The following is a 26,498-nucleotide window of genomic DNA, read 5'->3' on the forward strand; positions in this document are numbered from 1 at the left end:
GCTTTTGCCATTTATGTCATGGCTTTATTATTTATTTCTTCAGTAAGCAAATACTCAGTCCCCACACCATGCTTGCTCCTTTGAGAGACACCAAAAGTATATGAGATGCCCCCTTCCCCCTGAAAAGGTCAACTCTTTGGACAGATACATGAGTACAGTCTGAGGGGGTGCAGAGGGAGGATGGTGTTGGGGTTCTGGGGAAGGATAGAAGACCTGCCAGAGCAGTCAGGAAAGGCTGCATAGGGCAGAGGCATAGATAGACATGGACCTGTCAAGGACTGTCAGCGTGGGGTGCCGGAAGCCCTGAGCATGAAACAAACTTGGACTTGAACTACATGCATTTTCTTGAGGAGAGGTTCCATACCTCTTATGAGCTTCCCAAAGGGGTCCATGACATTTTTTTTTTAAAAAATTAAGCACCGATGGGTTAAAGGGTGAGTACAAAGTAGAGGAGATGGAGTGGGAAAGACACATAGGCAAGAAACAGCACAGAGGGATAGAGGGGAGGGAAAGAGGGAAGCGTTGGATCCCTTCAGCTATGAGAAAGGAGTAAGAGAGAAAAGGTGGGGAAGTGGGCTGTGGCCTGGTTGTGGAGTGAGCTGAACCTGAATGGCAGAGTGCCTCCTTCCTCCTTTTCTGACCAGGTACTTGTACAAGCTGCGGGATTTGCACCGAGACTCTGAAAACTACACAGAGGCCGCCTACACCCTCCTCCTACATGCAGAGCTTCTGCAGGTGAGTGGGTCAGGGATGCTTTATTTCCATTGGGTGGAAGTCAACTGTCCAGCCCTTTGGGACCCGATCCTACACACTTCATGATTTTTTATGGAAAAGCCTTATTCAAGGGAGATTCTTTTATCCAAGAGCAGTCGTATGCTTTCTAAACAAGTGCAGTTAATTTTCTGACTGAGGTTGGGAAAGTGTCGATTATCGTTTATTTAAAAATCCTTTGGAAGCAGAGCACAGCTTACAGGTCTGTCTAGCCATTGACAGTCTAATGGAGGAAATAAAATACATGTTGATTAATATATGTAAAAAAAAATTCTAGAACTGCCAAGAAATGAGTTGTAAATGAATGTAGCAGTATTTCCCTACTTAGACTCTCTTACTAATTAAAGTAGTGTGCCATGGATATAGATGCATCTATATGTCATGGATCCCAAGTAATTATTTCTGGCTCTGACCAGTCCTCTGACTTTGCATTCATGTATTACCTGTTCTTCCCACATCACAGTCTTTGGATGACTAATAGACGACTCACACTTCACATGGCAGTAACAGAAGCTGTTATTCCCCACTGTGCTCTTGGATCCATTCCTACCTCTTCTTTCTTCCCATTTCACTAAAGGCCACCTCCGTCTACCCAGGCCCTCAGGCAAATGCCTGTTGTCATCTTTGATTCATCCTTCCTTGTCAAGGCCAAGCTAGAACCGTGGACCTGTAGCATCTGTGAACACCTCTATCAAGGCACATACTTTTATTTATTTATTTTTTCTGAGGTAGGAACAATTAAGATCTAGTTTCCTAGAAAATTTGAAGTTTGTAATCCAGTATTGTCTGTAATCACTATGCATTAGATCTCCCAGATTTCTGTCTCAATAACCTCTCCCCAGTGCCTCTGCCCCCCAAGCTCCTGGGAACCACCACCATGCCCACTGTTTTCATGTGTTTGGGTTTTTTTAGAGTCTACATATAAAAGCTGTCCTATAGAATTTGTCTTTCTCTGTCTGAATTGTTTCACTTGTAATACCCTCAAGGTCCATCCACGTGGCCCAGAATGACAGAATTTCCTTCCTTCTCGTGGCTGGATGACATCCCATTGCATCTATATTCCACATCTTCTTTTTCCACTGTTGGACATTTCGGTTGTTTCCATCTCTTGGCTACTGTGAATAATGCTGCAGTGAACACGGCAGTGCAGAGATCTTTGAGAGATCTTGATTTTACTTCTTTTTCTATCCACTTTTCTTTATCTTCACTGCTGTTGTCCTGTGGTCCATTGTCTCTCCCCTAGAGCATGACGGTAGCCCCCTATTATATCTCCTTGTCTCCATTCTTGCCACTAGCAATTAATTTTCTTGTAGCATTCTTAATTTTTATGTTAAAAATAACACGTGTGCATTGTTCTTAGCTTTGTCATTAAAAATAGGAGTCCTGTGCCTCACCATCCCCCAGGGCAGTCATTCACAATTCATATTTAAGTTCAGAACACTGAGAAGCTTATCCTGTATGGGATGGAGGGAGGACATGTTGACTGTGGCATAATCACAAAGAGTGTCTGTGACTGTAGGTCTTTTCATTTGTTGTGCTCAGAAAGTTAACTCTCTACCCTGGAAACAAGTATGAGGTGTGGATGCAACTCTTTCTTCCCAGCTAGCTACTGAATTTAGGGATGCCGTGTATTAAGTATAGCCCATATTTTCCTCATTGGGATGATATTCCATCAGTGTCATGTAGTAAATCGCTACATAAGGCAGGTCTCTTACTACATTTTGTAAGGTTCTGCATGGTCTGGATGAATGCTCTGTTCACACACCAGTGCCACACTGTTTTATTTTATTTTTTAAGATTTTATTTATATCTTCATGAGTGACAGAGAGAGAGAGAGAGAGAGAGAGGCAGAGGGAGAAGCAGGCTCCACACAGGGAGCCCGACGTGGGACTCGATCCGGGGTCTTCAGGATCAGGCCAGGGCCGAAGGCAGCGCTAAACAGCTGAGCCACCCGGGTTGCCCTCCACACTGTTTTATAGTGTGTTTCATTACCTGGCACTTACTCTTCATTGCTATTCTTTTTCCAGTTTGCACCCTATTCCTTTTCGTTTATTTTTCCATGTAGATTTTGGAATCTTGAAATTTAAACATTGATAGAGGAAGAATTTCCATGTTTTTGGAGTAGCATTTTCTTACCCAAGAACATGATAGGACTTTCCATTTGTTTTTTATGCCCTTCAATGGTGTGTTAAACTTTTTAGTAGATAAGTCTTGCATATTCTTTGTTAAGTTGATTCCTAGATATCTTTCCCTTTTAATTATGGGAAAATACACATAAAATTTACTGTTTTAGCTATTTTTAAGTGTACCTTTCAGTGGCCTTATGTACATTTCATGTTGTTTGCTTGGTTACCTTCTCATTTGGGGTTTATTCTTGTTGGGGTCTTCTATCTTCAGCATGGTTATCTTTTCATGGGAAATGCATCTGTAAATTTCTAAATTTGTTAATTTTTATACCACTACTTATTTCTCTCATTATCTCTGATAGTTTTTTAGTTAGCACGCTTCATGAAGGAATGGATTATGAAGAATACAGTCTGTGTTTGCACATGCTCGTAGTTTTACCCCTTCCTTCCCGTTTTTATACTTCTTCTTTTTTTTTTTTTCTTTCATCCCGTTGCCTGAGTGATACCTTCGGTGAACAGCAGTTATGCTGGTTGGCAACCTCACCTCATTCCTGATTTTTCACAGGGATGCCTCCAGTGGTTGCCCGTTGGGCATGACACTTGTTTTGGAGCTGACATGTGTATTGTGGTAGGGGGGCAACTTTTTTGTTTAACAAATAATCTAAATAATGTGGCCGAATCAAAAATATATACAAATATGTCTGTGAACTTTTATTGGCCGAATAGTTGTTACATTGACTGCCTTTGGTTAATTCATTTAATTAATCAGCGCATTACATTAATTTCTTTTGCTCCCTTTGTTTTTCAGTGGTCTGATAAACCCTGCGTACCCCATTTGCTTCAGAGGGACAGTTACTATGTCTATACCCAGCAAGAGCTTAAAGAGAAGCTGTATCAAGAAATCATATCATACTTTGACAAAGGCAAAGTGAGTGTTCATTTGTTTGTTTTCATGTTGGGGGAAGTAAGACATTGACAGCAATATCGCTGTTTTGTTTTGTTTTGTTTTAAAGATTTTATTTATTTGACAGCGCATGTTCATGCACAAGCAGGGGACTGGACAGAGGGCTAGGGAGAAGCAGGCTCCCCACTGAGCAGGGAGCCCAACATGAGGCTCTGTCCCAGGACCCTGAGATCATGACCCAAACCGAAGACAGATGCATAATGGACAGAGCCACGCAGGTGCCCCTCACAGTGCAGTTCTGATGCTAACTACCCACAGCATAGATCCCTCAGGTTAAGCAAATAGTCCTTAGTAAGACTGCCCCCACTTCAGACACCAGCCACAGTTCAGGGGTCTCTGGACCACCCACATGTATCGCCAGTTAACGATAAATTGGGGGAGGGTGTCCTCTGAACCCTTCAAATTTGATAATATGCTGGGACGACTAACAAAACTTGGTAAGATGTCATGCTTACAATCACAGTTTTATCTTCAAGGACACAAATCAGAACCAGCCTATTGCAGAAATACACAGGGCAGGGTCTAGGAGCATTCCAAATGCAGAGCTTCTGTGCCCTCTCCCTGTGGATTCAGGGCATGTCACCCTCCCAGCAAATTGATGTGTCCACCATTAAGAATCTCACCTGAACCTCTGTGCATTTTTTGGGGGGGTTCCATTTGAAGGCTTCATTGGTTGAATCTTTGGCTGCATGAGTGAAGAACTCAGTCTCCAGAAGCCCTTTACTCCCTGAAGATCCAGCTGATACATGCTGCTCAAGGCCCCAATCTTCTAATCCCACGGACTACAGACTACAGTTCTGGCAAGGCCAGCCCCCATTCTGAGACTATCTAGGGACCCACTGTGAGTCATCTCTTTAGTATCAGCTCAGGTGTGGTCTGAGGGGCCCGTCAGAAACAACAAAGACACTCCCTTCACTGGAGAAATTCCAGGGGTTTAGAAGCTCCCTCCCAGAAACTTGGGACAAAGATCAAATTCTTGATTTTAGAACAATGACTCATGACTTTTTATTATCCCCATGTGTTTCTTTGAATTCTGTTATTTTTATTTATTTTATCTATTTTTTTAAAGATTTTATTTATTTATGAGATTGAGAGAGAGAGAGAGAGGCAGAGACACAGGCAGAGGGAGAAGCAGGCTCCACGCAGGGAGCCCGACATGAGACTGGATCCTGGGTTCCAGGATCAGAGCCTAGGCTTTAGGCAGTGCTAAACTGCTAAGCCACCGGGGCTGCCTGAATTCTGTTATTTTTAATGGGAGAGCAGATGGATAGATAAATTAAGGTAAAGAAGTCAGTAAAAATCAGTTATGTTGAGGACACTTAGCCCAGTGGAGCCCAGGGCCCCACTTTCCATAACCGTAATTTACCTTTCTAATATTGCTGAATGCCAGGAGCTAGGACCATCATTTTCAGTGTATTCTCTAGAGATTGTTGGCCTGCACCTGGTACACATCCCACCCCCAGGCCACCACTTGCCTAGCACCGTAGGTAACAAGCAACCTAATTGCCCAGGGGCTCTCAAAAAGATAAACATGTGAACTAAGCAGGAAGTTATTGAGTCTCTGATCAATTGGACAAAGCATATCTAGCTGAAAGGCTTTTAAAATGGGGAAAAAATACAGAAGGGGGAGGGGGAGGAAGAAAAATCCCGCATGCTATCAAAACAAAACAGATCCTAGATTTGACTGTATCAGAGGCCTGGAAAGTTCTTACAGACTGCTGCCTCCACCCACTATTCCTGATTTAGTAGTAGAACCTATTGGTTAAATAAATAAATAAGCCAAGGCAACCTTTGGAATGTGAAAGGATATTTGCAAATGACGCATCTGATAAAAGGTTAGTATCTAAAATCTATAAAGAACTTGCCAAGCTCAACACACAGAAAACAAATAATCCAGTTAAGAAATAGGCAGAAGACATGAATAGACATTTTTCCAAAGAAGACTTCCAGATGGCCAACAGACACATGATGGCCAACAGACACATGCTCAGCATCACTCATCATCAGGGAAATACAAATCAAAACTACAATGAGGTATCACTTCACACCTGTCAGAATGGCTAAAATTCACAACACAGGAAATGACAGATGTTGGTGAGGATGTGGAGAAAGGGGAACCCTCTTGCATGTTGGTGGGAATGCAAACTGCTGCAGCCACTCTGGAAAACAGTATAAAGGTTCCTCAAAAAGTTAAAAATAGATCTACCCTATGACACAGCAATTGCACTACTAGGTATTTATCCAAAAGATAGAAACGTAGTGATTCAATAGGGTACACGCTCCCCTAGTGTTTATAGCAGAATTATCAACAATAGCCAAATTGTGGAAAAAGTGCAGATGTCTCCCAACTGATGAATGGATAAAGAAGATGTGGTATATATCTGCAATGGATAAATGAAACCTTACCATTTGCAATGACAGGATGGAGCTAGAGTGTATTATGCTCAGCACAATAAGTCAGAGAAAGACAAATAACCATCATGATTTCACTTATATGCAGAATTTAAAAAACAAAATAGGTGAACATAGGAGAAAAAAAAGAAAGAGGCAAACCATAAAACAGACTCTTAACTATCGAGAACAGAGGGTTGCTAGAGGGGAGTTGGGGGGATGGGGTAACTGGGTGATGGGCATTAAGGAGGGCACGTGATATGATGAGCACTGGGTGTTATATGTAAATAATGAATCACTACATTCTACTTCTAAAAATAATATTACACTAAATGTTAACTAACGAATTTAAATAAAAACGAAACAAAACTTAATTTTTAAAAAAAGGCAGATAATCATCATGATAAAATAGTTACCATCTATTTAGTGTTAGTTACTGTTTGGGGTAATTTCCAGACTTTTTTTCCCCAGTTTAATTCACCCTAAAGCCCTATTAGGTAGATATATCTTTTTCACAGATGAAAAACTTGAGGCCCAGAGAGCAAGTATATTTGCTCAAACTCTTTGGTCTCTGTACCCCTTTTCCCTCTTAAAATTATCAAGGATCCCAAAGAGCTTGTTTTCACATGGATTATATCTATTGATACTAAAAGTATACTTAGAAATTAGACAGAAAATCATAAGTATTTACTTATTTGTTAACAACAAACTTTTCACTATTAATATAATCATATTTATTAAAAATTACTATATTTTCCAAAACAATTAGTGATATGAGTGACTTTGACATGTTTGCAACACATCTCTTTAGCATCTGGCTTAGTAGGAGACCGCAGAATTCTCTTATCTGCTTCTACAATCAGCCTACTGTGGTATTACATGTTCTGTAGCTTGTGGAAAACCCCACTGTATGAGAGAATGAGGATTGAGAAAGGCAAATGATATTATTATTACTAAGATGATAATTTTGACCTTATGGACCCCATGAGGTCTCTTGGAGACTCCCAGAGACCAGGGACCACACTTTGAGAAGCTGTGTGCCAAGCTGTCTCCCTGTTAACTGGCATAACTAGTATTTGGGGAAATGAGAGAACTTGACTTTTTTGATACTGTTGAATGGGCTTCCTGCTCCAGGCCCAATCAATCTGGAATGATTTCCATATGGCACATTTCAGAGCCTTTTCAGAGATCCAGGCCCTAAAATTGCAAAGGGGGTAAATTTGGCAAATGTTGATTTTAAAAAACTTAATTTAAAAATGTTTTACAACTGTATATGAACTGCACATACATTCCTTCAGCAGTCAGAAACAATGGAACACAGCACCTGGTTAATAAGAATCAAGTAGGAAATTATCAGATGCTGTGTTATTATTTGGCTCAGATACCAAATATGTGAAGTAGGCCATAACTTACATGGTCACAAGTACTCTAAGGCATTTTTCTTAAAACTCTGTTTGACGAAGTAGGTAGTTTGGTCAGAAGTAGGGAATTAACACTCAAAATTGGAGAAACAGTTTACTTAAGTTCTAGACAACAGAATAGTTAGCCTTTCTTCCATTTTTCCCCTCCTCCCAAACAATCTGATTCAAAGCACACATGCACACAAAACACACACACACACCCCAGAACCAGCACTAGAGCCAACACCAACTTCCTTTCCCCCCCAACAAGACTTTCATGCTCTCGGAACCCAGGCTTTGCAACCCAGCGGTTCCTCTCCGCTCTCAGTGGTCTTTTTTTTTTATATATAAATTATTTATTTATTTATTTATGATAGTCACAGAGAGAGAGAGGCAGAGACACAGGCAGAGGGAGAAGCAGGCTCCATGCACTGGGAGCCCGACGTGGGATTCGATCCCGGATCTCCAGGATCGCGCCCTGGGCCAAAGGCAGGCGCCAAACCGCTGCGCCACCCAGGGATCCCTGCTCTCAGTGGTCTTAATGCTTTGCCCTTTAAATGCAGTATTGCTTTGTTTGGGACACATAGCATTCTTCATGTTCTTGCAAACATAATTACAGAAGATGCCCCTGGCAAAGCAGCCAAGATACAGTAGCTTTATCATGTCAGAAGAAAAGGTTTCATTGATCCAGGAGGTGAGGCGTGGTGAGAATGTCTGCAGAAACTCAACCCACCCGAGTCCTTAGTCATTGTCAGAGGCTCTCCCATGGCTTTCACAGATCAGTGACTACTTTGTTCACCACTCATAACCCTACTTTTCTTTTTCCAAAGATGTGGGAGAAGGCCATCAAGCTGAGCAAAGAGTTGGCTGAGACATATGAGAGCAAAGTATTTGACTACGAGGGCCTTGGCAACCTTCTGGTGAGTCCGGGTCAGAATGCGTCAAGTGCCAACAGGCGTACTAAAATTTGTGTTTGTGAAAATGTTTTTGTATGTTTGAGAGAGTCAAGATAAACAATGTTCTTTACAATGGAAAAGTAAACCTTAAAAGAAAAATGAAAAAAAAAGATGAGGTCTAAAAGGTGTTATCATTATTCCTCCAGATTATCTGTGCTAAAGGGCTCCAGATCCTTGCCTATAGACCTTTCTCCCTTCTCGGTGCCTTTTGTTTCCCTAGGGTAGGGACCCTCCATGTTCCTGACCCATCCCCTCTTTACCATCTCAGTTACTCTGCCTTCTGTGAACACTATACATATTTCAAATATTTTCTGACATCTTCTGTTCATCAAAATTACTTGTTTGTGGTTCACATCCTCAGGGTCCTGCTGAATGAATGAACTGCTAACCTTTGAGCTTTGGGGAGTTTTGCTTTTTTTGTGCATGTGTTTTTGTTTTTTGGGGTTTTTTGCTTTTTTTTTCCTCCCTTGTGCACATTTTGCTAAGTTGTAAAATGCTTCTGCTGGATCTTGATTCTCAGATTTTGCCTCCCTCCTCCCAAAATGTCACTAGGGTGCTATACTTTTACAGTTCCATGAACTTATGTGTTAGGCCTGGCCATTGGCACAAGTCAACTATTTAAAAACCATATAGCAAAACAAAAATAACCCTCTAAAAAGGTCCAGTGGTGGGCCAGCACACATTGCATTTGATAATTTTTAGTAACAGAATCGCAAAAAGTCAGGTCACCCATTGTTATGTAGTAATAATGGTTGACCTTTCAACAATGTAGGGTGGGGAGCTTAGGGGTGCCAATCCCCCCACCAACTGTTGAAAATCCGCATATAACTTTGACTCCCCTCAAACTGAACTACTGATAGCCTATTATTGACTAGAAGCCTTATTGATAACATGGACAATTGATCAACACATACCTTGTATATGTATCATATGCTATGTCCTTACAATAAAGTAAGCTAGAGAGAAATGTTAAGAAAATTGAAAGGAAGAAAAAATGTTCCTGGTACTCTACTGTATGTATCAAAAATATCTGCACGTAAGTGGATTCATACATTTTAAACACCTGTTGTTCAAGGGTCAAGCGTAGTTTATTTGAGGGGAGAGTTGCCAAGATAACTTTGAAAAGAACTTGCTGGTGTGTTGTACCATCTCCTGCTACATACACACAAAAATCACTTTAAATTTCATGAACTAAATGGAACTGTTAGTGATAGAACACGTTACCCTGCTACAAAAACATTGTGCTAGAAACCTTCACCTAAATAAAGTATGTAATACAGTCATGGGACCTAGGGGGGGCCTAGGGACATGCCCCAGAGACCCTAAGTCTGGCTACCTATTTTTCTTTCTTTAAGGCTTGCCCTCAGCCCTGGCTGGGAAACCTGTTCCCCTGGGAAGGATTAAAGCTAGGGCTGGGACCAGATACTGAAAAACAGAACATCACCACCACCTTCTGGGCACTTGTTGCTGAGCCAAGGACTTTTATCCAAACCACCTGTGTGAACCAAAAAGTTCTTTATCTTCTTTTCTCACGTCTCTGTTTAAGTGCAGCCACCCTCTGTGAATCTCAGAGAGGGCTTTTTAACCTTTTGGGGGTACTGAACCCTCTTCAGGAAGCGGGTGATAGCTACACACCACAAGGCCTCCCTCCACAGAGGAATGCAAAGGCGAGCATCTTCCCACAGGCAACGTCAGAGATTGCCAGACCCTCTGAGGCTCATTCACGGGCCCAGGTCCAAACTCTTCCATCCAAGAAAGGGATAACTTTTTGGCCTACAAGATAATTTCCTAAGACTTTTCATTTGTGTGTTGGCCCATGGGAAACAACAAAGCAAATAGTCTGATCTTCCCCACCCCTCCGTGGTGCCCTTGTAACCTCCCTGTGGAATGTCTTATTTTGTTTTCCAGAAAAAAAGAGCCTCATTTTATGAGAACATCATTAAAGCAATGAGGCCTCAACCTGAATACTTTGCTGTTGGATACTACGGACAGGGCTTTCCTTCTTTCCTCCGGGTAAGAAACCTCAGGGTGGTCCTCCAAGCCATTAAGCCATGCAGTCCGAAGGAGGGAGGGTCTTCATCTCTTTTCCAGATGGACCTTGTGTGTTAGCAGCTGGAGGCCTAAGTTCTCACTGTGGGAGGTCGGGGAGGGAAACCACTTCCTGCGTGGCCGGCCTCTTCACCCCACACCCCCAGCCTCGGGGTTTCTGGCAGCTTTTTTGTAAAATGACTTTTCCCAGGTGGAATGAAAAAGGGAAAAACAGAACCATCCCCTCCACTGGTCTGCTGCTACAGCTCAGGCTGGGGAAAAGTATGGATTGATGTATTTAGTTGTTTATTTTATTTCCAGCCAGAGCCGGTTTGAAAGCAAATATCCCGAAGACAGGACTACGAAAGTTTCACAAAAATAAAAACAGGTGTTGTAATAGTGGGAAGGACCATGTGTTTTCTTCCTTCTCAAAATTTTCTTATGTGATACCGATTTTAAAATCTAAAAACCCAAATCTTATTCCCTCCCACCCCTCACTCCCCCGCACTCACAAAGGAAGCCTCTGTAGAGCTGGCTGTATTTAAACACATTATCCACTTTCCTTCCACTGATTTAAGAAAAAGTGAGAAAGGAAGTACATTTCTCATAGTGCTCAATGAGGAGGAAACTCATTCATTCAGTAACTATTTACTGAGCACCTACTGTGTGCCAGGCACATACAAGGCAGATGATAATCAGATATGGTCCTTACTCTCGTGGAATTTACAGCCTCATGGGTGTAATGTTAATAATCACACAAATGAATGGAAATTGAAACTGACCAAGACGGGTATTCTAGGTTATAAGACTTGGTTAACCAGGGAGTATATTTACCCAAGTAACATAAAAACTTATGTTCACACGAAAAAAAACTGCACATGATTGTCTATAGCACCATTATTTATAATCAACCAAACACTGGCTACAACTCACATGTCCCTCAATTGGTGAAGGAATAAACAAACTGTGGGATAGCCATACAATGGAATTCTACACTGTAATAAAAAGGAATAAACTCCTGGTACACAAGCATGTGGATGAGTCTCTGATGCATTGTGCCAAGTAAAAGAACTTAGATCATAAAGTCTACATACTTGGATTTTATTTCTATGGCACCTGGCCAAACCAATATTTACAGTAGAGGTAGAGAGAAGAGGCATCATCATTTTGTATTTGTGGGTGAGGGTTGGGTTTCAGAAGCATGGGGAAATTTTTGGGTGGTGAAACTGTTCTGTATTTTGATTATGATCATGGTTATGTTTGTCAAAAGTCACAGAATTTTACACTAAAGAGAGTAGATCTTACTATATGTAAATTATGCCTGAAGTTTTTTTTAAGAGTCAGGAAAGACTTCCCAGGGAATTTCTGCTTCAGGTGCAATTTGAAAGGCAAGCTTGGAGTTACAGAGATAAAGGTGGTAGGAAAAAAGCCTTCCAGGCAGAGGAAGTGGCCAGCAAGAGCATGGCAGTGCCCAGGAATGAAAGACCAATGCAGCGGGACCAAAGGCAGTACGGTGTGCGGGGAGTTGCAGTATGGGCTGTGGGGAGAGCACCCATGGTGGGGCCGTGGGGTTGCCCTGGCTGTTTTGTCAGTATCCCAAAAGCAGGAGGGATTCTCCTCATTTTGGATTCTGTGTGCTGGCAAGGTCACCATCTGGCTGGTACGGACAGTGGTTGGATGTATATAGATAGCCTCTAGAGACTATTGCAGATGTTGAGAGAAGGAAGGGAAGGCAGGTCGTCCTTAGAAAGTGGCTTTAGAGAAAAATGGAAAGATTTAGAATGACAGAGTAATGGCATTTGATGATTATTGTTGGGACATGTGGGTGAGGAAGGAGGGAGGTGGCAAGAATGATTTCTAGGAAAAAAAAAAAGAATGATTTCTAGGTTTCTGGCTGCATAACTGGAAGGGCTGTGGAGCCATCCACTAAGACAGCAAGACTAGAAAAGAATAGAGTCACGGTGTAGAGAGATTCAATCCATTCATTGAATAAATATTTATTGAACTCTTACTCTGGGCCTTGCTGTTTTATAGGCTTGGGGGCACAGTCCCAAACAACCCAAATCCTTGAAATTATGGAATTTATATTCTAGTTTGGAGACACACGAAAAGTAAGTGAAACATTTAGTACATCTGACAGCCTAGAACAGTGCCACACCCCATGTAGACACTCCATAAGTATCATGGAGAAAATGTCGGGGCAGGTGAAGAGAGAGGCAGGTGATGGGGGTGGAGTTGCAATTTTAAGTAGAGTGAATGGAAGATATCAGAAAGAAAATGACATCTGAGCAAAAACTTGGAAGAAGTGAGGGAATAAGCAAGGTGACCATTAAGAGTTGTGATGTGGTGCCAGGTGCAAAAGCCAAGAGGTTGGAGGATTGTGAACAAGAGGGCAAGTAGGGAAGGATGGGTAGGTGGCTTGGTTCCCAGATCACAGATGGCCTTTCAGATCTTTATACATTCGTCATGTAAGTCTGGCTTGGACCATCCTTAGTGTGAGGTGCATTTGGAACATCCAAAAGATGAGAGTCAACAATTTGGTACAACGGACCCAGAACTCAGTTTCCAGACTGGAGATGAAGTTGGTGGCTTATTCGAGGTTGGATGGGATAGTGCAGGGAAAGAGAATGGACCACCAAGAGGAGAGGGTCTGGAAAGGAGCCTTGCAGTGGGTTCTAGTCTGAAATTGGCTGTCGGTCTCGGTGGGCCAGTCCCGATAAGACGATGGCGCCTGCTGGCCGAGTGTGTGTGTGTGTGTGTGTGTGTGTGTGTGTGTGTGTGTGTGTGTGTGAAAGAGAGAGAGAGAGAGAGAGAGATTGCTGTGTCATGTGAGCTAAAGGACATGAGCTGGAGACAGCACCAATTCAGTGCAAAGATTAGGTTTTCAGGTTGACAGAGTGGCGTCTCCATCATCTGCTGGGGGACTGTATGATTTTAACCAAATCCTGAAACTTCCAAGTTCTCTGCTGTGTAAGTTAGAGAAATACTGCCCACGTCACAGGGCTGCTTCGGAATGAATAGCGTACCGGCGTGCTTTATAAACTGTAACGTGGTTTGTGGGTGTTCTGTGTTGTTAGAGTGCACGGAAGCATGTAAAATCCTCAGAATGATGTAACCTACATGCCCTTCTGTGTTATGGATCATTTTGTCAAACCCAGAATATCTAAAACTGCGTTTTCCTCTTCGCCTCCTACCACCACCACCACCACCACCACCACCCCACCCCCCCGCCCCAGCCAGGCCTCCTCCTCCCCTGCTTCTGGCAGCGGCACCACTGCCCTTCCTGCTCCAGGGCCAGCCACCTCAGAATCCTCGGTGATTCCCGCCCCCCCATCTTCTTTGCCCTTCACCAGACACCAGGGTCAGACTCCAGATCCTGCAGCTTCTCCTTCTCCCACTCAGGCCTGCCCAGGATTCCAATGGTTGGCAACACACCCCACTATCCGCTGAGGTTGTTACACTACTGCTTTCATCACGTCGCTCCCTCCTGCCAGAACCTCCAGTGAGTTCCCTGGACTGTGGGAACTGAAGCCTGCCTTCCAGTGTTCTGGTTCATCCACTTACTTTCTTCTACCTCCATTCCAGACTTTCTGCTCGGTGGCCCCATCCTGTTCCCTTGTCCTGCTGGTTGACCACCCCTTCTCTTTCCCTCTTCTTAATCTTTCCCTCTGTCCGGGCCTGGTCAATCCTGGGTCTTCCTTGAAGCCCTCTTTCAGGCCATGCTGGTCTGTGCTGACCTCATGCTTGTCTGTTCCCTTCACATTGCTGTCCACATCTTACATTCAGTGCTGCCATATACTCTGCCTCCTTACCTACTGCAGCTTTGCCTGAATGATCAAATTTCATAAGGCATGGATTAGTCACATAAATCTTTCCCAGCTTGGAAAAATGTCAGGGTCCATTCCAGAAGATGTGGCAATTTTTACTGCCATCAGTATTAATCCTAGGAGGTATAGCACCTTCATGCTACTTGCATGATATAAAATGTCCTACTTCCTGGTTTTCTGTTTCTGTCCCCCAGAAGGTGTTTTTTGAGAGTAGGGTCAACATTATATCCCTACTGTCTTAGCAAATCCACTGCTTGTCCAATACATATTTGTTACATGAGTAGACAAGGGATTTTTTAAAAAAACATTTCGAGGACGATATGATCCCAAGGTTTAGTTAAAAATGGATCATGTATGGGCTGCCACAGCTGAGCACTCATCTGAGCAGCATCAGATGAGCAGGAACCTTCGAAACATGGCTGCATTTAAACTCGCATTTAAACTGCAGCAAGGAGTCAGATTACACCCATGCCTGGAGCCTAGGAAATCTCTTTCTTAAAAAAAATCCAATTTTATTAATTTTATTAAACATAAAGAGAATGTAGATTGAGATGGAGAGAATAGGATTTGGTGCAGTTAGATTCTGTGAGCCTTTGGTATTGCCATTCACAGTGACTTTCAGGATTGCCTGGGGACTGCTATAAATTATTCCTGTTCTCTGTTAACGGAGATTTGTTGTGTTCACTCTCTTCATACTTTCTTGTTCTCTAAGTCAGTGACATTCAAAGTGCTGGTCCACAACCAGATCATGATAAGAGGAGGGCTTGCACATGAATCAGTGCACTACCTTCCTTCATTGAGAAGGTCTTGCTATGAAAAAAAATCAGCTACGTTTCCACAGCGTGCCTAGTGACATTGTGGATCTGTACTAGGGCACAAGCTCATTTCCTTGTGGATCAGTGCAGACTGTTTGCAGACCAGCTGTGGTCATGGGGCCACATTGTGAGAAGCACTGTGGAGGCAGCTTTATGCCTGTGACTTAGCTCCCCCAGTAAAACGTGAACTCTTGCCAGATGTGATGGTTGCTGCAGGGTAGATATCTGGTGAGAACTTGCTGGGGGAATGCACTTCAGCCAGCTGTGCTAGGGAGGCCTGTGGCTTCCTCAGCACCAGGATCTCTAGTTGCCTCTTCACTCTTCACACATAATCACTCCCCTTGCTGTCTCTGATCTGCAGAACAAAATCTTCATCTACCGGGGGAAGGAGTATGAGAGGCGAGAAGACTTCAGCCTGAGGCTGCTGACCCAGTTCCCCAATGCCGAGAAGATGACCAGCACCACGCCCCCGGGAGAGGAAATCAAATCGTCCCCAAAGCAGTGTATCCTCGCCTTGTGGAGACATGGCCTGGCCCAGCCACAGAAGCTAAGGTTTCAGTCATGTCTCTGCGCATGGTTATGTCCTGTGCTCTGACCACTCATTTAGCTGTTCTGCCTCAGTTTTCCATTCCTTGTAAAAGCTTTGGGACCCTAACATCCTTAGCTCATGGCTATGAAGTAAAGGAAATAGATAATAAGCAAATCTTGAATATGAAATGTTTTATAGCAATAGGGGGAGCTTGAGGATGACATGGACTGCTTGTTCAGAATTCTGGGTTCTGGGTAAAGTTATATAGCTCTTCCTTTGTCACAATGCAATGACTTATTGAAAAATTAATTATATACTTTCTTTAAAAAAAGAACAAACACCAAGAGGTCCATAACAAAGTTATTTTTAACTTTTTTCATAAGTTTTGTGCTCAAATAAAAATGTTCTAAAATTGAACAGTATTCAGAGAGAGGTGAATAAGACAGAGCCAGTGCGGCAGGCAGATAAGAAAACGGGCTCTGGAACTAACATTTGCCTGGGTTCGAGTCTCAGATTACGTCAACTTGGGCAAGTTCCTTGATTTCTCTGTGCCACAGTTTTCCCGTCTACAAAATGAGGATGATGTTCATCCTTTCTCACAGAATTCTTGTAAAGATTGAGTAAACATAGGTCAAATATTGGGAACAATACCTGGTACATAATAAAAACTCAGTACATATTGGCCATTATTATACACCTAGGCTGGTAAGTAGCTATAGAAAGATCATAGAAAGATCGACAATGATAATAACAGACCAGTAGACAGGCACACATGTAAGAGAGCAGCAGCCTGCTAATACATAGCAGGTGCTAGGATAAATCCTTGTTTGGGTTATATGGGTTCAGAAAAGAGTGGAGGTTCCTTCATGGTATGGGAATGGTGAGGTCTTCAGGAACTGGATTTAGGATTTCCTATCACTGGGCCCTCAATCCGCTCTGTCAACTAGACCAGGGTAAGGCACAGCCCAGTGGTTCTCAGATTGTGTCATACAGAGAGATTCTAAGTCAGCAGCTGTGAATTCTAATACTGCATCTGAGTACATGTCCATGTGTTTCTGCGCCCAGGAGGCTGCACACTTTGCCCAGAAGTCCCGGCAGTCGCTGTTTTAACCAGACACAAGGCCTTAAACTTGAGTTTAAATGCTGTAGATTTTGAAACAGTATATCTGCACTGGCAAGAACAAAAAAAAAAAGTCTTTTTTTTTTTTTTTAACTATCAAGTCCAAGAGACAGGGTCCCCCCTCCCCCCCCCGATCTGGGTTTGAAGCCTGACTTCACCGTGAACCAGTTGTATGCTCTGGGTTTTCTCGGAGCCTTAAATTCTTCATCTGTAGGAGATTTGTAACATCCGACTGTTTATTGTTGTGTTTATTGGTGGTAACATATTGAGAACTTAGTTCAGCACCCAGCTATGGTCCACCATAAACAAGGAAGATCCAAAGATACCAGAAGTTCCTACTGCGCAGGCTCTGGCATCTGGCTGTCTCAGAGGCCTGCTTGGCCAAAAGAAATGATTTAAAACTGTTTCAAATCCCTTTTCCTTGATATTTCATTGAAGCCTATTTTCCTGTGGCAAGGTTGCTTGCCAGGGGTCTGACCTAAAAATGTCCTAGGATCATGATTTAATAAGGCATTTTGGTAATACATAAGGGAACCTCGCTTTCAGTGCAGTCCTGGCGTTCGGTAAAAATGAATAATTAATGCAGGTACCATTTCCATGCAAAGCAGGGAGAACAGGTGGTCCTTTCTGTGACAGCTTCATGGCCCGGCCCCTTTTCCTTCCTTAATGAGCTCCTCAGACATGCAGTGTTTCACCGTAAAGCCAGTGATGAGCCTGCCGCCCAGCTACAAGGACAAACCAGTTCCAGAGCAGATCTTAAAGTAAGTGGGGTTTTTTGGTCTTAAAAACACTTTCCCTCTCACACACTTTATCTGAAGTACATCAAAACCAAAGTCTTGGAAGCGCCTGCGTGGCTCAGTCAGTGAAGCGCCAGACTCTTGATTTCAGCTCAGGTCATGATCTCAGGGTTGTGAGATCAAGCCCTGAGTTAGACTCCGCTGAGCACAGAGTCCACTTGATTCTCTCTCTCCCTCTCCCTTCACTCATGCACACTCCCCCTCAATCAGTAATCAGCCAATAAAATCTTTAAAAAAAAAACAAAAACAAGGCCTTAAACTCATTTGGAGGATCTTCTGCTGTCTTAAACCTCTGGGTCTTGTATAGCAGGACCCCGCAGACTGGGTGACTTATAAACAACAGCCACTTATTTCTCACAGTTTTTGGAGGCTAGGGAAGTCCAAGACACCAGCAGATGTGGTGTCTGGTGAGGACCTGCTGCCTGATTCACTGACTTATTTCTCACTGTGTCTCACATGGCAGAAAAGGCGACAGAGCTCTCTGGGATCTCTTTTATTAGGGCACTCATCCCATGCATGAGGGCTCCATCCTCATGACTGTGCACCTGCCACAGACACTACTTCCTAATCCTATTGCATTGAGGGTCAGGATTTCCACATGTGAATTTTGGCATTCAGACCACAACTCTTTATTCTATTTTCAGTATAAAATAAGCCTGGTAACTCAAAAGAGATTTGGGGGGTCTTGGATTTTTTTAGGCAGACAGAAGGAAATCAGGAATTTGACTGTTATGTTTCAGATCTCCTGGGTTTTATTTCTACTCAGAAGCACTCTGAGAAGTGGGCTGACCTCACCTTGCCTGGTGGGGTGCCCAGTGATCAAAGGCCTCATGCTTTTTCCTGAGAAGATAAAATGCTAGTAGAATTGTGATAAAAACATACAAATGAAAACACAAACATGGATATAAATACATGTATCTTTTTAAATGGTAAACTGGAATGGATTCATAAATAATAAAATTAAGATTAATAAAAATAAGATCAAATTGTGCATCTCCTCCAACCTTCACTAGGGAGACTGTTTTGAGATTGCTTAGTGGATAACACTTGGTCTGTGTAAGATGCGGCCCAGGTTTTACTGAAGTCTGAGCAAGGACTGCTTGTTCTAAGAGAAACTACAGCATTGTGGCCATGTCTTTCTCCAGCTACTACAGAGCCAATGAAGTGCAGCAATTCAGATATTCCAGGCCTTTCCGGAAAGGAGAAAAGGATCCAGACAATGAATTTGCTGTGAGTCCACCCTGTTTGCCCTCTAAAACAACGTAAAGTTGGCATCCAAATGAAGGCTTTCCACCTAACCAATGCAGACAACAGAAACGATGGCAGCCCTGGGGATAGAGGTGCTACATGCTTACTACTTAGACATCAGGCCATCACAGTGGAAAACTCTAGACTGGAACCCACCCCAAAACTGGGCTCTATCATCGGGCTCCACTGCTGCTGCCAGTATCAGCAAATCACACTTCTCTGGACCTCACATTTCCCCTCTGGAGGGTCAGAGGGCCCAAGTAGATGATCCCTGGTAGTTTTAAACCTCCAGAATCCTCAAAATATGGCCCATTCTCTAAGGAAGCATTTGTGACTAGAATCTCGCTGACCTCAACCAGGGAGTGTTGCTCTTTTACCCAGGAAATGACATTTCCTATTTCCTTTCCTTCCACCAGACCATGTGGATTGAAAGGACCACATATACAACTGCGTATACCTTTCCTGGGATTCTCAAGTGGTTTGAAGTCAAACAAATTTCAACGGTGAGTCATCTGAAAGTGGAACTCAGAAAATTCTTTGTATCTCCAAATATAATAAGAGCCTTTGTTAAGTCCCCTTCTAGCCTCCTCTGGCCAACTTTGTTTTCCAAAAGAGAAATAAAAGGCGTGCTTGTATAATAGAACTCCTTTGTACAACTGATGTTACAAGGCCAACCCTAAAGGTTACTCACAGTGAATGACTCTTTTATGAGCAAATGAGTCTTGTCTCCTCATGATCCTGCCAGTGCACCAAACCATTTTCGGAATGTCTCCTTTGAGTTTGCCGTCAATCACATTCTCTCCCAGAACGTTTCCTCTTCTTTCATTCGTGGCTAATCACATCACCAGTCATCCCAGACTCTTCCTTCTCCATCATTCCCCAAAATCTCCCCCTTTACCTTTTTAAGATTCATTAAGTCTATTTTCTTTATTTCCAGCTCTACTACTGCCATACCCTGTTTTAGTCTCTCATTCATCTCTGGTGGATGCCATAGAAAAAGCCCCCTTGTTGGCCTCCTGCCTTGGCCTTCACAGGCCTGTTTTCCTCACTGCCTCCGAGTGTGAGTTCCACAGTGGAAAGCCGACTATTTTATAACCTTGCTATGGCTCCCCAGTGCCTAGAGCATAAAGCCCCTGTTCCTTAGCACACACATGCAGAGGCTTCATGACTCAGCTCTGCCTGAGATTTCCTTTGGAATCTTCTGGAACTAAATTCATTCCATGTTATTTCAACCCTCCATAACAGTGGGGGCATTTTTCTTTGCCCAGAATGCTACTTCTGAACCTAACTACCTCCCATCAAAATTCATTTTAGGTACGAGCTTCACCTGGAAGGCACCTCTGAAATTCCCAAGTGGGTTAGATGCCTTTTCCCTGTGCCCTTTTGCAACCTGGACTTATTTCTAACAAGTTACTTCCATGCTTATGTGTCTTGAGACCCCATCATAAAACCATAGGCTCCTCTCAGCCATGAATTAGATTTTAGCCACTGCTGTAACTGTGGAGCACAGCGCAGTACTTGACATGTGATACACTTTCAAGAAATACATCTTGAACAAATCTGAACTGAAATTTGATATGTTCCATACCACTAATAATAAATTATTATTTTTCCAGTAAGAATAGGATTTTTGGATAGAGACTTTTGGAATCAAGGCTGTAGTAGACAGTCATGATGGCTTTCAATGGGGAAAATGAAGAAGGTCATTTTTCTTGAAACCTGGCTTTGAAGACATTTCTACAGAGGTTGCCCTTCTGAATCTTTACTGAATCTCATTTCACATTCATCCAAAATTCAACTTGAATATCCTAACACATCCCATGATTTCTGACGTCTTTTAACCACGAAATCATACTAAGGTGACTTACGTATGGTTTGAGTGTATGGCTTCCAATATCATTTCCCTTTTCTCAGGCAAGAAACATCAAGCCTCTTGCCAGGGAACATTTTGGGTGCTGCAGAAGTATCTTGGATCAGATAACCCATTACTTTGTTGTCATCGATCTTCTCAAAAATCTCTGAGAAAGCTCTGCCTAAAAATCAATCATTATTATGGCTCCAATTTTTTTCCCCAAAAATTCCTGTGGACACTTTGCACCAAGAAATAATCACTGCTATTGCTCTAATTTTTAGGTCACTCTTGTACTTCCCAAGGAGACTTTAAGTAGCTTACTTGGCAACTTAGCAAAACCATTTCCAATTAAGTGTGGTATCCAAATAAACAACCTTGACAAGCAAAACCTCACTCTTCTATTGCTTGGTGAGGATTTTATACCTTTTATTTTTAATTTTTTTTAAGATTTTATTTATTCATGAGAGACACACAGAGAGAAGCAGGCTCCATGCAGGGAGCCCGACGCAGGATTCGATCCCAGGACTCCAGGATCACTCCCTGGGCTGCAGGCGGCGCTAAACCGCTGCACCACCAGGGCTGCCCGATTTTATACCCTTTAAAAGGCACACTGAGGACTTCTTTTCTGTCTTTGCTGTGAGCTCACAAAATGTTCTTCCTCTCCCTTGTCCTCTGTCACAGGAGGAAATCAGTCCCCTGGAGAATGCCATAGAAACCATGGAACTCACCAATGAGAAGATCAGCAACTGTGTGCAGCAGCATGCCTGGGACCGAGCCCTCTCTGTGCATCCTCTCTCCATGCTTCTCAGTGGCATCGTAGACCCGGCTGTCATGGGGGGCTACTCCAACTACGAAAAGGTGAATCCCGTGCATCTCCATGCCTCTCAGTGGCACCATGCAGCTGGTCAGTTAGTTTATTACAGCTTCTCTGAGAGATTTTTCACTCTGCCATCTTTACAAGTGGGCAAGTGAAACTAATGAAAAGCCTGTCCCTGACCTCACACCGATCTAATATACCATGTCTGCTTGATTTACCTGCTATTCCCTCTCCCAACCCCTCTCGGCCCTGAGAGAAAGTTTACAGGTGGACTCCTCTGTAAGGGTGCTCTGGAAGTGGAGAAGCAGGGAGAGAAAGGCAGAGTTAGGCTGGGAATGCCCACCCCAACTTGGTGTGCCGTAGGCTGTATGGACAAATGCTGGACCCGGCTGTACCCTTAAATTAGTTCAACTAAGTGGGTTGTGTCTTATTCTGGAAAAACAAGAAAAGAGTGCTCACCAGATGTGAATCCATTGCATAGGGTTTGGATGTAGCACCATTTAAAATGGAGGTAATTGGAGTGCCCAGGTGGCTCAGTCAGTAAGGTATCTGCCTTCAGCTCAGGTCATGATCCTGGGGTCCTGGGATCAACCCCTATTTCAGGCTCCCTGCTCAGTGGGGAGTCTGCTTCTCCCTCTCCCTCTGCCCCACCCCCTGCTCATGTTCTCTCTCTTGCTCTTTCTCTCTCTCCCTCTCAAAATCTTTAAAAATAATTTTAAAAAATAGGTAAAAAAAAAAAAAAGAGGTAATGGATTCAATAGGTAAAATTCAGCTAAGAGTAATTAATTGAGGCAGGATTTTTAATTGTTCAGTTGTTTTCAGTGGCTAAGTAATTTTGGAGTCCTCTTCCTAAATATAAATAAATATTTGACTGCTGCACCCCTGTGGCATAGTCTGGAGAGTGAACAGAAAGCAGAGAAAGTGGCTGAGAAGGGCGAGGAGACTTTAAATGGGCGAATTCTCTTATTTGCATTTGTACACAAGTCCTGAGAAGACCAGGGCATTAGAATCAGCCACTCCTGGGACCCAATCCTGGCTTGCCATTGGCCCCTGTGGGCCCTTGGCTGAAATACTTCACCTCTCTGAGCCCCCTTTTTTCATATCTGAAAAAAGTAAGGAAAATAAGTAATGCTTGGGAGTGGCTGGTAGCTGAGGAAGGCATCTTGTGTGTAAGGAACATCACAGAGCAGTTGCCATATGGTTGAGCCCTGATGAGCGTTGGTTTTCTTCCTCCCTCCTGTCCGCTCAGAGCCAAATGTGATCTGAATGTCCTTCCTGAGTATTAGAGCTGCTAGTGCTCTGTGACTGCTATAACCATCTTTCTTCTCCTTTCCCATCAAACTTTGAACCTTCTTCAGGCCTATGACCCTCAGCAGCTGGGGAAGACTCCACACCAGAGGCCAATTCTAGTGTGCCCATGCTAGGTGTCAATACCAATCTCCCCTGTAATAATGAAATTCAACGTAAAACCAGGATCCAGAATACAATACTTTGTTATACCTTAATGATGTTGGTATGTTTTTTCGTATAAGCTAGGCCAACTGTGTTTTTCCAAGTATTCTGTTTGTTTACATAATCCCCGTGAACTCAAATTCATATATGCCAATATCTGTGAATAGGATATAATTTCATAGGAAGGTTTTTCCAATGTCATTGGCTTCTCATTGAAGTTTTTTAAAAAGGGGAAGTAGGGCAGGTAGACATAAATTTCAGATCTTTAGCTTAAAATACTTAGTTTGTACTTTTGATTAATATGTATGAGTTTGTGCATTTCTAAACATACGAAAAACGTAAAGTCATTGATCACCAGTGACCCCCATTGCAATTAATTGGGGAGTCCATCATCGCCTACCTATACGAATGACCTATCTTAAAGCAGCCCATTAATCACAACCTGAGTTTTAGGAATGCAAGATCTGTTTACTGTAATTCATCAGCCCCTCTCTGTTGCGAGGCAGGACTCTCCTAAAAAAAAAATTAATTTCAGAGCACTCTGCTCCAACATTTGACTCAACCTGATGTTTGGGGAATTTCAGTGCATTTTATCTTATATCAAAAAAAATTTTTTTTGACTTTTGAAGATTTAAGCTGCTTGTCTTTGGAAGGTAAGGGTGGATGAAGGTTTAAGCAATACTACTTTTTCATTCATTTCTCTTTAAATATGAATCTGGCTAGAAAGAGTGTTCTCAGATGTGCTCGCTTGCTTCCTGTCTGTGATACTTGACCTGCATTTGTTTATATTCCTTGTTGTGTTAGTTTGCTGGGGCTGCCAGAACAAAGGCACAAACAGGTTGGTTGAAAACAATAGAAATATATTGCCTTACAGTTCCGGAGCCCAGTAGTCTAAAATCCAGGTGTCAGTAGGATTGATTCCCTCTGAGGGCTATGAGGAAGAATCTGGTCCCCACCTCTCTCCTAATTTCTGAGGGGTTGCTGGCACCCTGCGGTGAATATTCTTTGTTTATAGATGACCGTGTTGTCCTTGTGCCTCTTCACAATATGTTCACCGTGTCCAAACGTCCCCTTTTTATAAGGACAGCAAATATATTCAATCAGGGGCACACGGGTGGCTCAGTCAGTTAAGCGGCTCCCTTTGGCTCAGGTCATGATCTCAGGGTCCTGGGAACCAGCCCCGGGTCGGGCTCCCTGCTCAGCAGAGTCTGCTTCTCCCTCTGCCTCTGCCTCATGGTCTCTCTTTCTGTCTCAAATAAATAAAAAGGACTTCAACTTACGAATTGGGGCAAGGTGGAGGCCACAGTTCAACTCATAATATCTTCCCACAGGTGGAGTTTGCATATACTTTTTCCACACAAAATGAGCTGATCCCTGATCATTTTTTTTTTTGGGGGGGGGGATGTATCCTGTAGTTTCAGGACCTTGGGTCTCATACAGAGGGATGGCTTTTAAAGTATTGGAAAAGAAGAGTGAGGGGAACTTTGAAGGCTGGTCTTTGAAAACACTCTCAGAAATGATAGTTATGGTACAGGGAGAAAATATATAACTTCCTTTTAGGACTGTATTGGAAATGTTCACCACAGACTTTTTTTTCCCTAATGAATGGTCTTTAAAATGGTCTGTTCCATAACACCTATGTTTATAGTTTGAGTTTGGGTTTTTTTTCACTATTGTAGAGGCTTAGCCATTGGGACCCGTGAATGTTTATTAACTTTGTTATGTGTGACATGGTCTTCACATATATTAAGCTTAAACGCAAGGTGCTTTTAATATTTTTAAAACAGGCACCTGGGTAGCTTGGTCGGTTAAGCATCTGATTTCAGCTTAGCTCATAATCTCGGGATCCTGGGATCAAGCCCCATGTGGGGCTCCCTGCTCAGCAGGGAGTCTGCTTCTCCCTCTCCCTCTGCCTCTTCCCCCCCGCTTGTGCACACTCTCTCTCTCTCTCTCTCTCAAATAAATATATCTTTAAAAAATATATTTATAAAACATTTTCACATCTATATCTCATGTCCTCAAAAAGCCTTTTGTGTTTTTTTTTAATTTTATTTATTCATGAGAGACACACACAGAGAGAGAGAGAGAGAGAGAGAGAGAGAGGCAGAGACACAGGCAGAGGGAGAAGCAGGCTCCATGCAGGGAGCCTGACGTAGGACTCGATCCCGGGTCTCCAGGATCAGGCCCTGGCCTGAAGGTGGCACTAAACCGCTGAGCCACCTGGGCTGCCCTCAAAAAGTCTTTTGGATAGACAAATAGAAAGTGTGGCTATTCATATTCACTTAATATAGGAAGAAAATGTGATACAGCCTATATCAGATGGTAGAGGAGCAAAACTATCAGCCATCTCCAGCCTATTAATTATTTCCTTTTTCCTTTATAATATCTGTGCACTTGATCTAACGAATAACCTTTAGATATTGTCATTGGCCTTTGTCCTTTGGGAAAGTTATTTTAAGAAATGCCATTCTGCTCTGCTGATAATTATTTGGTTAGTGCACTTGTGTGTGTCTGGTGATTGTTGAGAAGGTACTGTGATTAGGCATTGCATGATTCCAAAAATCACAAAATAGCACATACCCTTAGAATTGTCCGCTACGGCATCAAGGTCATCCCAGGAGAGGATTGAGTGTTTCCATAGTCGTTCCAGGTTTATCAGCTAGAAGAGAAGACAGTTTTCACCCATCCAGGCTCCCCCTCCTCCCTCAAGAGTCAAATACACAGATAGGAATGTATTCTAATTAATACTTGCATGTGCTTCCCTTTTAGGCTTTTTTTACAGAAAAGTACTTGCAGGAGCACCCCGAAGACCAGGAGAAGATTGAGCTGCTGAAGCGTCTGATAGCATTACAGGTATGCGTTAAGGGAGGTGTGTGGCCAACAGCAACCCCCCCACCTGCTGCGCTCCATGGGGGTCCACACGTGCACAATGGCAAGATATTGTCTAGGGCTTAAATCCACAAGCCCACTTTGACGGGTGCTTTTCTTTCTTTCTTTCTTTCTTTCTTTTTTTTTTTTTTTTTTTTTACCTTTGGAATCACAGCCTATCTGTTTGTTTGGCTAAGTGACTCCAGGAGTAGCATTCCATTAGACTGTACAGTGCAGAGAGGGTCCTTCTGAGAGAAGAGGTTAAAGTACAGATTGGTTTGCTGAGCTGTGTTTCCAGCTGAGGAATGTTGGCTTCAGTTTCTCTCTCTCTCTCTCTCTCTCCCTCCCTCTCTCTACTTAAGTGAACAGTGGGAGAAAATGCAGCCATCCATTTCACTCTAAGGTTTAAAACCAGGAGGGCCTTAGCCACAGACATGCCCCCAGGCTCAGGTGGGTTTGCCTCGACTGTCCATCCATCCCCAGTTTAGGGCCTGCTTGTATCTTTGTGTATTTCTCTGCATCCTTGACCCAAGGGTG

At 43.0% G+C, this 26,498-nt stretch overlaps 1 protein-coding gene across 1 annotated transcript in view; it reads left to right on the plus strand.

The window, feature by feature from the left end:
- DOCK5 (dedicator of cytokinesis 5) overlaps window positions 1-26,498 on the plus strand; it is a 210,529-nt gene that overhangs the window by 169,547 nt on the left and 14,484 nt on the right. Inside the window, exons 37-46 of the mRNA XM_055299886.1 lie at window positions 645-735; window positions 3,706-3,825; window positions 8,483-8,572; window positions 10,517-10,621; window positions 15,640-15,781; window positions 17,607-17,688; window positions 18,870-18,954; window positions 19,389-19,475; window positions 21,506-21,682; window positions 25,863-25,946. Coding sequence (XP_055155861.1) covers window positions 645-735; window positions 3,706-3,825; window positions 8,483-8,572; window positions 10,517-10,621; window positions 15,640-15,781; window positions 17,607-17,688; window positions 18,870-18,954; window positions 19,389-19,475; window positions 21,506-21,682; window positions 25,863-25,946 — 1,063 coding nt within the window. The remainder of the gene's footprint in view (window positions 1-644; window positions 736-3,705; window positions 3,826-8,482; window positions 8,573-10,516; window positions 10,622-15,639; window positions 15,782-17,606; window positions 17,689-18,869; window positions 18,955-19,388; window positions 19,476-21,505; window positions 21,683-25,862; window positions 25,947-26,498) is intronic.

The sequence above is a fragment of the Nyctereutes procyonoides genome, unplaced genomic scaffold (genome assembly GCF_905146905.1).
Source record: "Nyctereutes procyonoides isolate TBG_1078 unplaced genomic scaffold, NYPRO_anot_genome, whole genome shotgun sequence".
Lineage (NCBI taxonomy): Eukaryota > Metazoa > Chordata > Mammalia > Carnivora > Canidae > Nyctereutes > Nyctereutes procyonoides.